The sequence below is a fragment of the Chelonoidis abingdonii genome, chromosome 13 (assembly GCF_003597395.2).
Source record: "Chelonoidis abingdonii isolate Lonesome George chromosome 13, CheloAbing_2.0, whole genome shotgun sequence".
Taxonomy (NCBI): domain Eukaryota; kingdom Metazoa; phylum Chordata; order Testudines; family Testudinidae; genus Chelonoidis; species Chelonoidis abingdonii.
The window spans coordinates 13,507,592-13,521,716 of record NC_133781.1 but is presented as its reverse complement, the minus strand read 5'-3'; the positions used below and the strand labels follow the sequence as shown (position 1 = coordinate 13,521,716).

Genomic DNA, 14,125 nt, shown 5'->3' with positions numbered 1-14,125 from the left:
CACTACTGATGTGATCTCAGTACTAGCACCCTGCACTGAACAATTTCATTCTAGCAAACAGAAACCGTTGACCCTGTTGGATGTTGGTCAGCATCATAAAACCTCTCCATAATTTGGAACAATTAATTTCTACTGTCTGTCTCTGCTCAAGTGAGGCCCAGCACTGAAATATCAGGGATTGCTGCCCCTCAGGATGGAAATGTGTTGTCAGAGCTTTGGGGGGACCCAGGATCTGAATAGCTACAGAGGTTGCAACTTGTAAGATTGAGATTTATTGGCAGAGCTGTGTTGAGGTCCAGCACTGGCCTAGCAGAGGATGACATCTCTCACTCAGTACTGAAAGTTCAGCTCTCACCTTGTTCCAGCCTCCATCACTCCCTTGTTAAATTTAAAAAAAAGAGCTTGATCCTGAGCATTTCCTGAAAAATCCTCAGTTCCATCCACCTCCATTGTCTATAAAAGGGTTTGATGGCACTTGGCTCCAGTTGAGGGCAATGGGGAATTTTTCCATTGACTTTAATGGGAGCACGGCCAGGACCTGAAGAAGGCATGTGGTCTAATGTGTCAATGGAAACACAGTGGTTCCTAGTCTATACAAAGCATGTATGAACAGGGAAAGGTTATTGCTTTTCCCATATCCCAGTTTGCTGATCTGTGGTTATATTGTGGCCTTTGAGTCTCCTGATCTTAAACATTTACAATAGGGTGATCAGACAGCAAGTGTGAAAAATTGGGATAGGGGTTGGGGGTTAATAGGCGGCTAAAGCCCCAAATATCGTAACTGTCCCTATAAAATCAGGACATCTGGTCACCCTAATATACAACACCACCACCACCAAACTCTGCACAGTCTTTCATAAAACACAACCCATATATGTTAGTGTGTAGTTTTCATTGCTGAGCTCCCCCTGGTGGTTGATGATTTAAACTTTATCTCTTTGGTACCCATGTGAGCAGGGGAGAGGCAAAGAAGAGGTCAGTCCATACTGATTACTTAGCGAGAGGAACTACAAATACCAGAAGCTCTCGGGACAGCCATCGAAGGACCCCAGGATATTCCAACAAATTCACTATTTCCTAAATATCTATTTTTTTTTAAAGTAAAGCTCTAATCTCCAGAAATATTTTTGTGAATTGACTGATGTGGCTTTTCTAGCAACTGTTATTTTTCTTTTTGGTGTGTGTTAATTTCTACCTCATAGCAAAGACACAGCAAAAAAGGAAGGACCCAGACCTTTAATCCTGTTTTGCAGTGGATTTAAGAAGAAACAATTGCAACAGACTGGAATTAGCCAATGGAAAAGCTCCTGAAAATCGAACTGAAGACCTCCATTCTGAAGGCATTTGGGAGCGCAGGAGGAGGGTATATTAGCCAAGGGCAGAGCTATGAAACTGACAGCGGGCGAGTGTTTGTGAAAATCAATCACAAGCCTCAGGTTAATGCTGATAATATTACCGCATGTTTACTGCAATGTGCTTAATTGTCTGAAGATGTTTGTTGATGATTGTAAATTGTGTGTTTTCAAGCTTAATGTATTTTTCTCCTTTTAAGAACTGAAATCTTTTTAAAGCACATTTTAGATAGCAGCCTGTTAATGTTTATTTGTAATGCTGTTGTAAAGTAACTTGACATTCCTTTGCAGTACCAGGTGCAAAAGAATTTACACTGCTGCATAAAAAAAGCGCAGAGCAGTTGCCCTTGTGCTTAGAATTTGTATTGGGCCAAATACCATCCCTGAAATGGTTATTCCCACACAGGGCTGGGGAACAGCATGAGCTTCCAGTAGCAGAAAACATTCTTTTATTGGGGAAAGGGTTTTGCTGAGCATCTGCAGTGCTTCCTGGCACCATGGCAACAGGAGATATGCTCCCATTGGCTTCTGTATCCATCCTTGCTCCTCAATCCCCCTTAAGAAAGTGGTTTCACCTGATGCAGTGGAAACTGAAATATGTTAATACTGACAGTATCAGGAATCCTTGAATGGTTGTGGGACAAGGAGGGACTATATCCTAAACTCCACTTCTACCCATTCTGATCCTACCCATAGAGTCTGTTCCCCAGGGCATGGGGAGGAAGAAGGGAGTGTGCTGTGGTGCTGGTGAGCCGCCATCCTGGATCTTCTAATATTTTCTATCCTTTATTCACAGAAGCAAGGGAGCATGTGGGCCACTGTTATGTTGTATAATTATTTACATTGTGTGATATGAAAGAAGAGAAGTTTAGCACTCACCTTGATAAGAGTGGGAGAGTTGTAGTGTCCTTTTCAACACACATATGGTTAAGGCATTGCCACTTACTCATAGCACCTAATCACTTTTGGGGAGGTTGCCTAGAGCCCTGCATATGTATCCCTTATGTTTTGTACAATTCCAAAATAATAAACAATTGTTTCATGTTAAGGCAAAACTAAAAAAAAATACTTGAACTAAACCTCCAGCTCCAAACACCCTATAAGTTTCAGTATATTGTCATTCAGCTGTGATGTTTGTGGATTGGGGCATCTTCTAGTCAGAACAAGACAGGAGAAGAGAAAGAAATCAGTTTAAATGTGCATATTGGGATTTTTGTTTCTATCACATTTAGGAGATTTTTGAAGTGGTTGGTAACATTTTGCTGAGTTAGAATATTTTAGCCAGGAGTCTGAGAAGGCTAAATCATCAGATCCCAATTGTTTAAGTTTACCAGATGGTTCTCTGTGTGCATGCGATAATTAAATCAGCTGTCAGCTGATTGCTGTAAAAACCTTGATTAACACAGTATGACCCAGTAAGAGTTTAAAAATTCTTTAAAAGATAATTGAAATATAATTGGAAAAAAGTCTCCAGGCTATCTAGAAACCTGTTTTATTCTTCATCTTCCTTTTTAGGAAAAGATTAATCTTTCTACAACCCAAGGAATTTAATCAAGAAACCCAAAATTATATTGCACATGTAATCTCTGTATTCCTTACTAATGCCTGTACCTGCAGCTTGTTGCATGTAAATGGGTTTCTCCATTTGTGTGGAGCCTCAATAAGGCAATCACGATAAGTAGTAGGATTGGGGACTAAAGGCCTGATCCTGTCTATAATCCTTACTGAAGCAAAGTGTCCATTGACCTTAATGGGGGGTTATCTGTGTAAGGAGTGTAGGGTTGGGCACACAGGCATTTTACTATAAGGAAGAGACTGACTTTCTATACTGTTATTAAGGCTGATTCAGTGCCTCGGGCAATAGTTTAGAGTTTATGAGACTTGGGTTCAAGTCTCTATTTTGCTTCAGACTTCTTGTGTAACCATAGGCAAGTCACTTAATTTCTCAGTTCCCTATCTGTAAAATGGGGATATTAGCACACCTTTACCTCCCAGTAGTGTTGTGTGGATAAAGATTGTGAGCTGTTTAGCTACTATGGTAATAAGAGCATGTGAGCACTTAAGACAGACAAACCCTTTCCTTATCCTCCTAAAAGAGAATAAAAAATAACATAAAAGTGCTCAGCGATTTCTATTCCTGAACCCAGAAATCAGGTATGCAGCAAGCATCTAGCAGAAAGATAACATTTCCTTACAGAAGAAAATCTAGGAGCTGCAGTTTTCGCTCAGTGGGATGTTTGAAGGAAAAGGCTTTAATTTTCCAGGACATACTCTTAGCTTTTCTGTTACTAAAGAAAGGCAGAACAAAAAATTCAGCCATTAATTTGTATTTCAGTATACAGGAAACTGATAAGTCTGGGTTATTTCATTCTAAAATATACAATTAAAAATGAGTGGAAAGAGTAACACGGTCATTTTGAAGGTCAAACTGTTCAGCAGTACACAGAATTAATGTGATCAATCTCCCTCTAGGGGCTTGCTGCTTAGTCACAGTCTAAGGATTTACTCCTTTATTTCAAGTGGCAGGGGGTTGTACTTTTGTTGTTGAAAGTTTTGGGTTCTAATCCACTGATAACCCTGCTGTACCTAGGTATGAGGCCTGGCCAGAGATTAACTACACATAGATGCTTTGAGCATTTGCAGTGGTAAATTGTGTAACGTGTTGTACTGTGCTGAACTTGCAAGAAAAGCAACAACAATACAATCAAAACAATCTACCCTGTCTGGCACTGAAGCCTTGCTAATTTGCTGCTACATTTTATTATGAAAGATGAATAGATTCACAGATTTATAAACTACAAATATTTTCCAATATACCTACTGCAGAAATTACATAATTTAGGCCAAGGATATTTGCCCCAGTGAAATTCTTGTTTCTGAACAGGCTAGAAAAATGTTTGAAGGTGAAATGGCAAGTTTGGAAGCTATCCAGAAAACCAGCACACTGAGGGTGCCCCAGCCCATTAAAGTGATTGACCTTCCAGGAGAGGGTGCGATGTTTGTCATGGAATACCTGAAGATGAAAAATCTCAGCAAGTATGTCTGAACTTCATACTTTCTTTGTTACTATGATTTTGAGAGTCTCTGCTTACAATTCTGTTGTGTCAGTGGGAATCTGAAAGAGTCTATTCACTATCTTCTGCAAATATCACTTGTGTGTCTGATAATTGTAAAAATAAATTAAAATAAACAACCAAGCTTGCAGGCCAAATTCTCAGCAATATGTGGCCTATACCTGACTGTTCACATTTGTCAGAGGAGCTTTACTGACAGATAGCAGCCATGCCATGTATCTGTACATTTCTCAGACAATTAACTTGTCTTTGAGAGGTGCTATTTGCCTACTGTTGAGTTAACCTATTCTATTGCTTTCTCTTTCTCCTGATTTTTAAATTGCCTCCTGCTTCGGAGTTGCTCCTTGCTTTCTCTGATCTTGAATTCTCTCTTATTTAATAAATGACGTTTAAAGGCATATTTTAAATTGACAGATAAAGAACATATGGTTTTGTTTCTCTCATCTTATAGACACCCTGCAAAGCTGGGAGAGCAGATAGCAGATCTTCACCTTCACAACCAGAAACTTGGAGAGAAATTAAAAAAGGAAGGAAACACTGTTGGTAGAGTATAGATTTAAAGTACTAGTGCAACACTGTGATGATTGATTCTGGATATGACACAATATTTAATACATGTAGCATTATAATCCTTATGAATGGAGAAAACCAGTTTAAAGGGCCACTGTCTGCTAAAATACCAAATATATATACAAAGTCTCTTTTGATCCATAGAACACTAAACTGAAATAATTTTTAACTTTTTACTTTGCCTCTACTTTGCTAAATAAAAATAATAAAAAAATGACAATAATAAAAAGATTTCTATTGGTTTTAGTTTTTGTGATTTTTTTTTTTTTTTTAAACAAAATAAAAATTTTGGGTCAGATCTACCTTTCAGTATCCCTATAAGTCTTTCATCATCATGTACTATCAAGATATAATCCCCTGAAGGTTTTTGAACCAACGAAGTAAAAAAACCAAAAACTACTATTAAACATGTCTATAGGTCAGGTATAGCTAAGTTGTTGTTATAACATGTAATACCATTTAATACAAAATATACAGAAATTCACATTTATTTACACTAGCTATTTTACAACTTACACTTGCAGTAAAATACATTGCACTTTTTATTAAAATAATAAAGGAATGTATACGTAGCTTAATAAAGAGATGTTAGTTCTGAGAATAACTGCTCTTCTTGACGGCAAAGTTAATTCAGTAGGATTTCTGATCCAGTTTCCACTTAAGTCAATGGGAGTCTTTTCAGTGACTTTGTCTACAGCTTGATCCAACTCCCACTGAACAACACATGAAGCAAAGCAAGGTCATCGGCTATTTCAGGGTTAGTAATGTTCAAATCTGATGGCCAGATTTTGCACCTAGTTGTGTATGCATGGTTCCATTGATTTCTGGGGAGGGCAGAATGTGCCTTATAGTGGTATGCCTACAACCAAGTAATTACAGTATTTGTGAGTGAGGTGGTAGATTGCTGATCTGTCTGAAATAATGTACAGTATGAGACACACAGTCAAAAGTTTTGGTTAGGAGGCAGCAGGGTAAAGTGGTTAGAAAATGGTGAGTACAAATTGGGAGACCTGGGGTTCTGTTCCTGATTCTACCACTGACTTGCTCTGTGCCCTTTATCAAGTCAATTAACCTAACTGTATCTCAGTTTCCCTAGCTGAAAAATATCCCGGGTTTATTACTCCCATCTTGAATAGGTCTGTGATTCCCCCAAAGAAAAAAGCTACATATGCACTCACAGAATTATTACTATTAGTGTTTTAAACTTTTTAGTTGACCTATTGTTTAATTATGTTTTTTCCCAATGTTTTTCCTGCCTAGTCATATCAGAACTGGATTAATAAACCTATTGTTTTTGAAAAGTTCAGGATTGGAGGAGGGAAAAATACTAGTTTGCCCTTTGGACATGGTCAGTCTTTTTGTTTGTAGGTAAAGGTGCAGGACATTCTGAACCTCAGTATCTGGATAAATTTGGATTCCATACAGTCACATGCTGTGGCTTTATACAGCAGGTAAGTTCCAGCTCTATGAAAGTTATTATTACACATTAAAATCAAACACAAATTCTATATTCAATGGCTTGTTTTAACCACCACTTTTGTTCTCGCTGTTTCATTTTCATCTTAAAAGCTGTTAAGGTATGAACAAAATATAAATTTTACCTCCAACTTGGGAAAAGATGGAGGACAGGACTGCATAGGAATGTTACTTTCTGGGACTGACAAGGTTTTGTTCCTATTTAAAAATGCAAGAGTTGTGATAGAAAAAAAGTATTAATTACATAACCCTGTCTCAGTCACTGAGTAGTGCCTATTCTGTGCAATCAAGGTGGGAGTCCTGTGGAAAAAATAGTACATAATTTTTTACATGACCCTAATACATATGCCCGAGGAAGAAGAATTAAAGTCACATGGGCTTTCTTAGATTTGGTATTTCCCAACTTTTGTTTGAGCTTCCTAATATATTTAGTGCTTAATTTTGCAACTGTAATAATACTCTTTTAAAGTAGTTTATTTGTGTGTGTGTATATATACACACATAAAAAAAAATGAATAATTTAACCATTACTGAAATACAGTCACTTCTGTGGTGGAACGTGGCAGCACAAAGCAAGCCTACATAGCAATTTTGGACAGGAAGTGAAGACTACTCATTGATTTTCCGCTTGCTAAGAAAAGGATCCCTTCACAAATTACCATACTTCCATCCTCTCCCAAAACCCTCTACATAGTTCTGAAAAGGTGAAATTCCCCTCATCCAAAAGACCAGTGGCAAAGTCTATGCAACACTTAAATTCCACTTAAAATTCTCACAGCAGGCTTTATATGGTGCATGGACCTTCTTCTGGCGCTCTGCACAGGGGTGAATTTCAACCAAAAAATTTAACTGTGCAGACTACTGAGAAGGACTTTGTCGACTACTTGTCCCTGAACCACAATATCTCACTGAAATATTGGGGAATTTGGGCTAATATACAGAACTAACATAACTTGGATAAAGGGTTAAGAGACATTTAATATCTGCAAGTGCTGAGAGCCTTAGGTTTATTTCTCATATCAAAGGTAGCGCCTCTTTAATATGGACTCAGAAGGAAGAATAGCCTTAAATTAATGATCAACAGAATATTTAACAGCATCCTAAATTTTTCTTCACGATCACCCATCCCAGAGCTGACTAGGCCTTGACTCTCTTTAGTTTACAAGTACCCAGGTAGCAAGGCAACAGGCCATAGTATCAGTAATATACAGTTTAATTTTACAGATATATCAGCAGAAAATCTTTAAAGTGCTGTTTCCTCTTCAACTGATAATGATTACCTGAATCTTGGTATCTTATTTTCCAGGTGAATGAATGGCAAAGTGATTGGCCTACTTTCTTTGTATGTCATCGACTCCAAGCTCAAATGGATTTGATTGAGAAAGCTTATGGAGACAGAGAAGCAAGAGAACTGTGGTCACAGCTTAAGGTAGGTAAATACACAAGTGTATCTCATAGAGATAAAAGGTCCATTGTACTTATAAAAAATATACAACAGAAATACTTCAGTGGAATTTTACACAATTTTTATGGCAAACTTTATGTGGCATTTAGTAAACAGGTCTAATTTCACTTAAGGTCCAGATGCTAGAGTTAAGAAAAAAGGATGTATGTCACTGTACTAGCCTTTTAAAATGAGAAAGTGAGTGTAATCAGGTGGCTGCTTGCTTGGTTTTCAGAATCATTGTTCTATTCTGACACTAAAGCACCAAGTTTATAGTTATTTGTTCCATAATGGTACATCAGTGAGCACAGGAGACTCAGGATTTTGGTCCTAAAAAGTTGTTGTTTACTTCGTAGAACTGTTCTAATGAAAGGAAGTTATTTATTTATTTATTGTGATAACCTGTATTGTTCATGCCTGTAAGCAATATGACAATAGCGAATGTGGGTGCTAGTGAAGGATTAAACTCTGCCTGAAGTGAATCAGAATTATTCTTGTTGATTAACACTTTTGACCTGCTTCTGCATCCATTGACTATAGTTTGAATAGGGCTTTATAATGACTGAAAAGAGACTAACTTTTATTTATTCTGTTATTTGTATTTTATTGCCTTTTAGTTTTTTTCCTTGGTCACGTTATAGTTTTTGCTTGATTGGTCATGCTTTTTTTTTCAGCTGAAGATTCCTGAGATGTTCTGTGATGTGGAGATTGTCCCCGCTCTTCTTCATGGGGATTTGTGGGCAGGAAATGTTGCTGAGGATGATTTTGGCCCAATTGTCTTTGATCCTGCTTCCTTCTATGGACATTCTGAATTTGACTTAGCGATTGCTGGGATGTTTGGTGGCTTTAGCAGCTCTTTCTTCTCTGCCTATCACAGTAAAATCCCCAAAGCTCCAGGTTTTGAGAAACGAAACAAGTTGTACCAGCTCTTTAATTATATAAACCACTGGAACCATTTTGGGATAGAGTACAGGGGATCTACTCTAAATGTAATGAGAAAGCTCTTAAAATAACCATTTAGAGGTGTTCCTCAAAGAGAATCTATCACAGCCTCTTACTAATTCAGGTGGCCTACTTGTTGATAGGAACACAAGCTAGAAAGAGTGAAACATTGATGAGAAACCCACATGGCATATGTAAAAGACAAGGGGGTCTTTGTACACATTTGAGCCCACTAAATGCTTGCAGTGGTTGTGTAATTTCTGCATCATGTTCTAGTTTACTAGCATATATCACATTTGTTAGTTAGGAGATTGTGCATAGTCTGTTGTTCAGTTGGTGAAACTCTACATGTTTGAAAGCAGTTTGATTTACAGCCTAATCTCATTCTCCATGGGATAACCTAGTTTTCCTCACTCTTTTATCACTCTTTGCCCTTCCTGCCCTATAAGGATTTTATTGTGGGGTTGTGGTATTGGAAGTAATAACTAATTTATCACTTCTTCCTCCTCTTGCTTTTCCATTTTACTTTTCTCCTCTTTCTCTATTCTCCTCTGTTCCCCTCTACCTACCTTCTAAAGGATCAGCTCCAACATCTGTTGAAGTCAGTGGGAGACTTTTTTTGGCTTTGAGGGCAGTTGAACTGTGTTCTAATTCATTTGCATAGTGCAGTCTATGAGTTAGTATTTCTTACATTTATTTTAAATTAAAATTCATGACTTTCCTTTCTAAAGGAAAAATTCAGTTCAACTGATACCTCCTAAGAGTAGGTCTCTGTGCCTATTGTAGAATGAAATATATAAACAGAAAATATACAATATATTTTATTTAAACCAGCCTTTTGAAAAACATACTAAAAAATTCTCTGCAATGTAACAGTCTTAGCTGTTTGAGAAGAAGAAATCAGCAGTTCCAGATACTATATTGATTGGTACTCAATACAGATAAGTTATATACAATTAATCTGAATAGATAGTTGGGGAAACTACCATATTCCATCGCTGCTGATTTACTAAAGTAAAGGCGCACTGTCAAAATGGTGAGGTCCAAAATGTAATTGTTTTATACTTGTTTGCAGAGTCCCTGTAACTGTTTATGACAGGGCTGCCTTCTCTACCCTTTGAAGCACTACGAACAGGCAGGATGCTTTACAGATTTATAAGCACCAGAATGTTATTTATTAAGTCCCCTCCAACAGTTCATCAGTATATCTTTGTGCAGTAACATACATGTGAACATAAACTTCCCCCATGCCTGCTTTCCAGGGAGGAAGGGGGAAAGATCTATTAATTCTGTATCCTGTCTCTTCCCCTTGTACTTCCTTCCTCTTCTTCCACTATTCCCTGATGATGGGTTGATTATTCTCAGCAGCCTCTTGCCTAATTAACAACCCTCTCCCAATTAAATCCACTCTAGGGGAATAGCTAGCACCATAGCGACCAGAGTGTAGGTTAGCTCTTGGTTCCTAGCACTCTTTCAAGTTGTTGAGTAGCTTTTCTTTTAAAATAGATTTTGCTTGCTCTCTTTAGTGTTAAAAAACAGAATATATGTAGGTTGCTGAGGGATAGCTGTGTTAGTCTGTATCAGCAAAAACAATGAGGAGTCCTTGTGGCACCATAGAGACTAACACATTTATTTGGGCTTAAGCTTTTGTGGGCTATAACCCACTTCATCAGATGCATGGAGTGAAAAATTCAGTAGGCAGGTATAAATATATAGTACATGAAGAGATGGGAGTTGCCTTATCGTGTGTGGGTGGTGGTGGTGGTGGGGTGTCAGTGCTAATGGGCCAATTAAATTATGGTGGATGTGGCCTGTTGCTAACAGTTGACAAGAAGAGGGTGAGTATCAACAGAGGAAAAATTATTTTTTGTAGTGACTCAGCCATTCCCAGTCCTTATTCAAGCCTAATTTGATGGTGTCAAGTTTGCAAATTATTTCCAGTTCTGCAGTTTCTTGTTGAAGTTTGTTTTTTGAAGTTTTTTTGTTGAAGAATGACCACTTTTAAGTCTATTATTGAGTGTCTAGGGAGACTGAAGTGCTCTCCTATTGGTTTTTGAATGTTGTAATTCTTGATGTCTGATTTGTGTCCAAATAGATGTAGTATTCACAGCCCAGAATTGTGAGCAAGCGTACAATAACAAACCTGATTACCCTTTTAATGGAAGAAAAGAAGTGGTAAGGAAAGAAAGCAATTATAATTAAAATCCCACAAACACATACATGAATAAGAATATGTGTTTTGGGAGGGATCATGCCTGTAATTGTAGGCTTCCAAAGATTTATAATGACAAATGAGTAAAACAGAGTTAAAATGATCAAATATACTTTGCCACTTTTCTTTTATTGTTAGCACTATTATGAATCACAACTTGAAAAACATCATCCTTCCAATTAAATAAATCACAGCAGCTATTGAAACAACATAGATTTGTTTTATCTATTTTTGTATGTTTTTAATTTTGTTTAATTTATATAATTGCACTTTAAAGTCTCAAACTTGGGACAGTAATCAAGTTTAATTGTTCATAAATATAATGGCAGAATCAGAAGGTTAGATTAAAAACCATACTGCTTCTGAATTCAGTTAAAATGAGGCCAAATTATCACAAGTAATTAAAGTGATTATGCTTCTGTGATTGAAATGGAAAGATGGAATAATCTTGTTTTATAACTAAATTGATTATGTAATTATTGGATTGAAAATCCAGATCTGAGATAACAAAGTCCATGAGAGCTAATATGCATTACCTAAAATGTGAAATAAAATACATGTACTACTTTGTAAAATGTGAAATTAACATATGTGTACATCAAATAAAATCTAGATACTTGCACTGCATTAACAAGATTCTGATGTTTCTGTATCTTGTGATTATAGCTTTTCTGGGTTAGCGAAGTTGAAACTAATGATGGGACTGTTATTTGGGAGGGGGTGGAATTGTTGGGTAATGGGGCTCTCAACAACAGGAGGCATGGCAGGAAGGAGAAAGTGAAAGATTGGATCATGGGTTCTTGGAGGGGAACACGGCAGTGGATGGGAATAAGGTCCTGGAATAGAGCTGAAGTGTGCCTGGAGAGTGAGCTATTGGGCTGGAATTAACTGAGGTGGAGAGTTTCTGGGGATAGGTAATAGCCAGTAGGAAAAGAAACATTCCTAACGTAAGTGATCACTGTTGCGACAGCAACCATTTTTAGTATCTGCACAGTGACACTTGTTAGAGGGCTTATTCCTTCACCCTTCCACTTCCCTAGTCCTTCTCACGAGAACAGAGAGTAACAATACCTGAAGTGCAAAGGTGCAAACAATTTGATGTTTATTGGGGTGAACTTCCAGCAAGCTTAAATCCAAGTTTTCTTTTCCTTATTTTTGATTCCCAACTTACTTCCTGTTTGCCCCTAATGTATATAGTAATATTCTTAGCTATACATTAACTAATATTTTACTGAAATTTACCTTAACCAATCCTAACATATTGTAACATGATTAGTTAACCAATTATATCCCACCACCTTAATTAGTTTACACCCAGCAAAATTAATTATATGTCAGATAGAAACAATCACAGAACCAGACAGAGACCATGCAAATAAACAATAGCAAAGTGGGGAACTATAATGACAAAACAATACAGAAGTGAGGATTTCACAACTACATCTATAAAGACATAAGGGTTTCCCAACTATGTTTATTGATAAGTGAGTTCTTACCAAACAGAAAACTATCAAACTAAATTTCCCTCTAAATCTTCTAGGCTCTTCCCTTTATGTGGAGGTGATAGATTGGATTGGCTTATTTCAATATGACTGGTTTGAAATGTGTCTGGATGTGACCGTACACTTTCCAGCTTATTGCTGCTCCTACTGCTAAACCAAAGGCCTTAGCTTAAGAACTGGGCCTCAGACTATCACAGTGAGAGAAGGCTCTTACACAGGCAGACAGTGATTTTGATTCTTTCTTTTATACTCTTATAACTAGCTAAATGATAAACATATACCTAAATTCTTAAATATAGGCCTTTACAGATAGGCTTGAATATCTATATCCTAACACTCCATCCCCTTTTTTTCCTTTTATTTTGGGATCCTCCTGCCCAGGTATCCCTAGAAAAGCATAGGACATATGGTGACGCACTTCCTGATAGGGCCAGGCATCAAGGTGGAAGGTGTTGATGTTCCTAACATAGGTGATCACTGTCATGCGGTAGCAGCTGTTTTTAGGATCTGCACAGTGACGCTTCTCCCCTCTTCTCCCCCTGCCCCCGAATGCCTGAATAAAAACAGTTCATTTTATTTCCAGGACTGAATATGATTTGGCTCATGATTGGTCATTGTCTTATTCTGTGCTAAAGCATATACTGCATGTTTCTGTATTGACTAAAGATCTATGCAGACAACATGCAACTGCTCATGAAATAGGATCATAAATGGAGTGATCTGATTGTCTGCGAGCTATTCTGCTTACAACCTATGCAGAGTGACTCCTGAGACAAACTCAGTGCAGCTCTTACTGGCATGAGCAGGGTTCTACATCTGCTGAGCTGGACAAAGCTGCTATCTCGAGACCACAGACATCCTAGTGTGAATTTTGGATAGTCTAGTAATGCATAGCAAACAGGTCACATGCACCCAGAGCAAATCCAAGGCTTGATAGGGAAGCTCTACAAGTAGGCTGATGACCAGCTGACTAGGCTGGCAGACACTACAGTCTTTTTTTTTTTATTGGAGTATAACAGTATTAGTCAGAACTGATTAGCTCAATCACCTCTTATAGCATGTGTACCCATTTCTAAAGGCTGTCAAAGAAGGGTTCTCACTGATGACTCTAACACCTAGTATAAGTGCTAAACTAGAGGCAGATGTCCCCCAGGGCTAGAGGCCAGGAACACCTGAGTTCTAACGCCTGCCTTGACAATGACCTTCTTTGGCAAGTGATATAGGCCAAAATTTTCAAAAGGGTCAGTGAATGTTGGTACCTCAATTGTGGAACACCCAGCTTCGAAATATGTAGGATCTGATCTTAAACTCTATGATTTTCTGAGGTGCTCAGAGCTGGCAGCTCCCACTGACTTCAAATGGGGATGCATGGCGTTTTTGAGAACAGGGGCCAAGGCATCTCAAACTGGGCATCTAGAACTAGCAAATGCTGGACGAAGGGGTTTGACCTTGCATGTGCTGTGTGTGTGTGTGGAACACCTGCCTGGCCAGTGTGAGGATTACATACCTAATGGGGGGCAGTGGAGCAGCTGCTAGCTCCCCAAAAGTCATCA

The 14,125-nt window shown here is 38.0% G+C and overlaps 1 protein-coding gene and 1 non-coding gene across 3 annotated transcripts; both read left to right on the top strand.

Annotated features, from left to right (window-relative positions):
- Positions 1-861: 861 nt before the first annotated feature.
- FN3K (fructosamine 3 kinase) lies at positions 862-9,667 on the top strand. 2 transcript variants are annotated; one of them, XM_032792742.2, is made up of 6 exons: positions 862-1,436; positions 4,237-4,388; positions 4,878-4,969; positions 6,365-6,447; positions 7,779-7,905; positions 8,591-8,694. In XM_032792742.2, exons 1-6 carry the CDS (start codon positions 1,296-1,298, stop codon positions 8,602-8,604), a joined length of 609 nt encoding a protein of 202 aa, XP_032648633.1. In that variant the 5' UTR covers positions 862-1,295; the 3' UTR covers positions 8,605-8,694. The 2 variants fall into 2 exon arrangements, with proteins under 2 accessions (XP_032648633.1, XP_032648632.1); XM_032792741.2 differs by having other exon boundaries at positions 864-1,436; positions 7,779-7,901; positions 8,591-9,667.
- Positions 2,198-2,320, top strand: LOC116832294 (U6atac minor spliceosomal RNA). Its single transcript, XR_004375425.1, has one exon. It is a non-coding gene; the product is annotated as a U6atac minor spliceosomal RNA (small nuclear RNA).
- Positions 9,668-14,125: the final 4,458 nt, after the last annotated feature.

What these genes read in the sequence shown, in the direction of transcription:
- FN3K (XM_032792741.2), top strand. Translation starts at nt 1,296, where the DNA reads ATGGAAAAGCTCCTGAAAATCGAACTGAAGACCTCCATTCTGAAGGCA. An exon ending in AAAGGAAGGAAACACTGTTG is followed by an intron (nt 4,970 to 6,364) that starts GTAGAGTATAGA and finishes TTTTGTTTGTAG; the next exon opens with GTAAAGGTGCAGGACATTCT. An exon ending in GCTGTGGCTTTATACAGCAG is followed by an intron (nt 6,448 to 7,778) that starts GTAAGTTCCAGC and finishes CTTATTTTCCAG; the next exon opens with GTGAATGAATGGCAAAGTGA.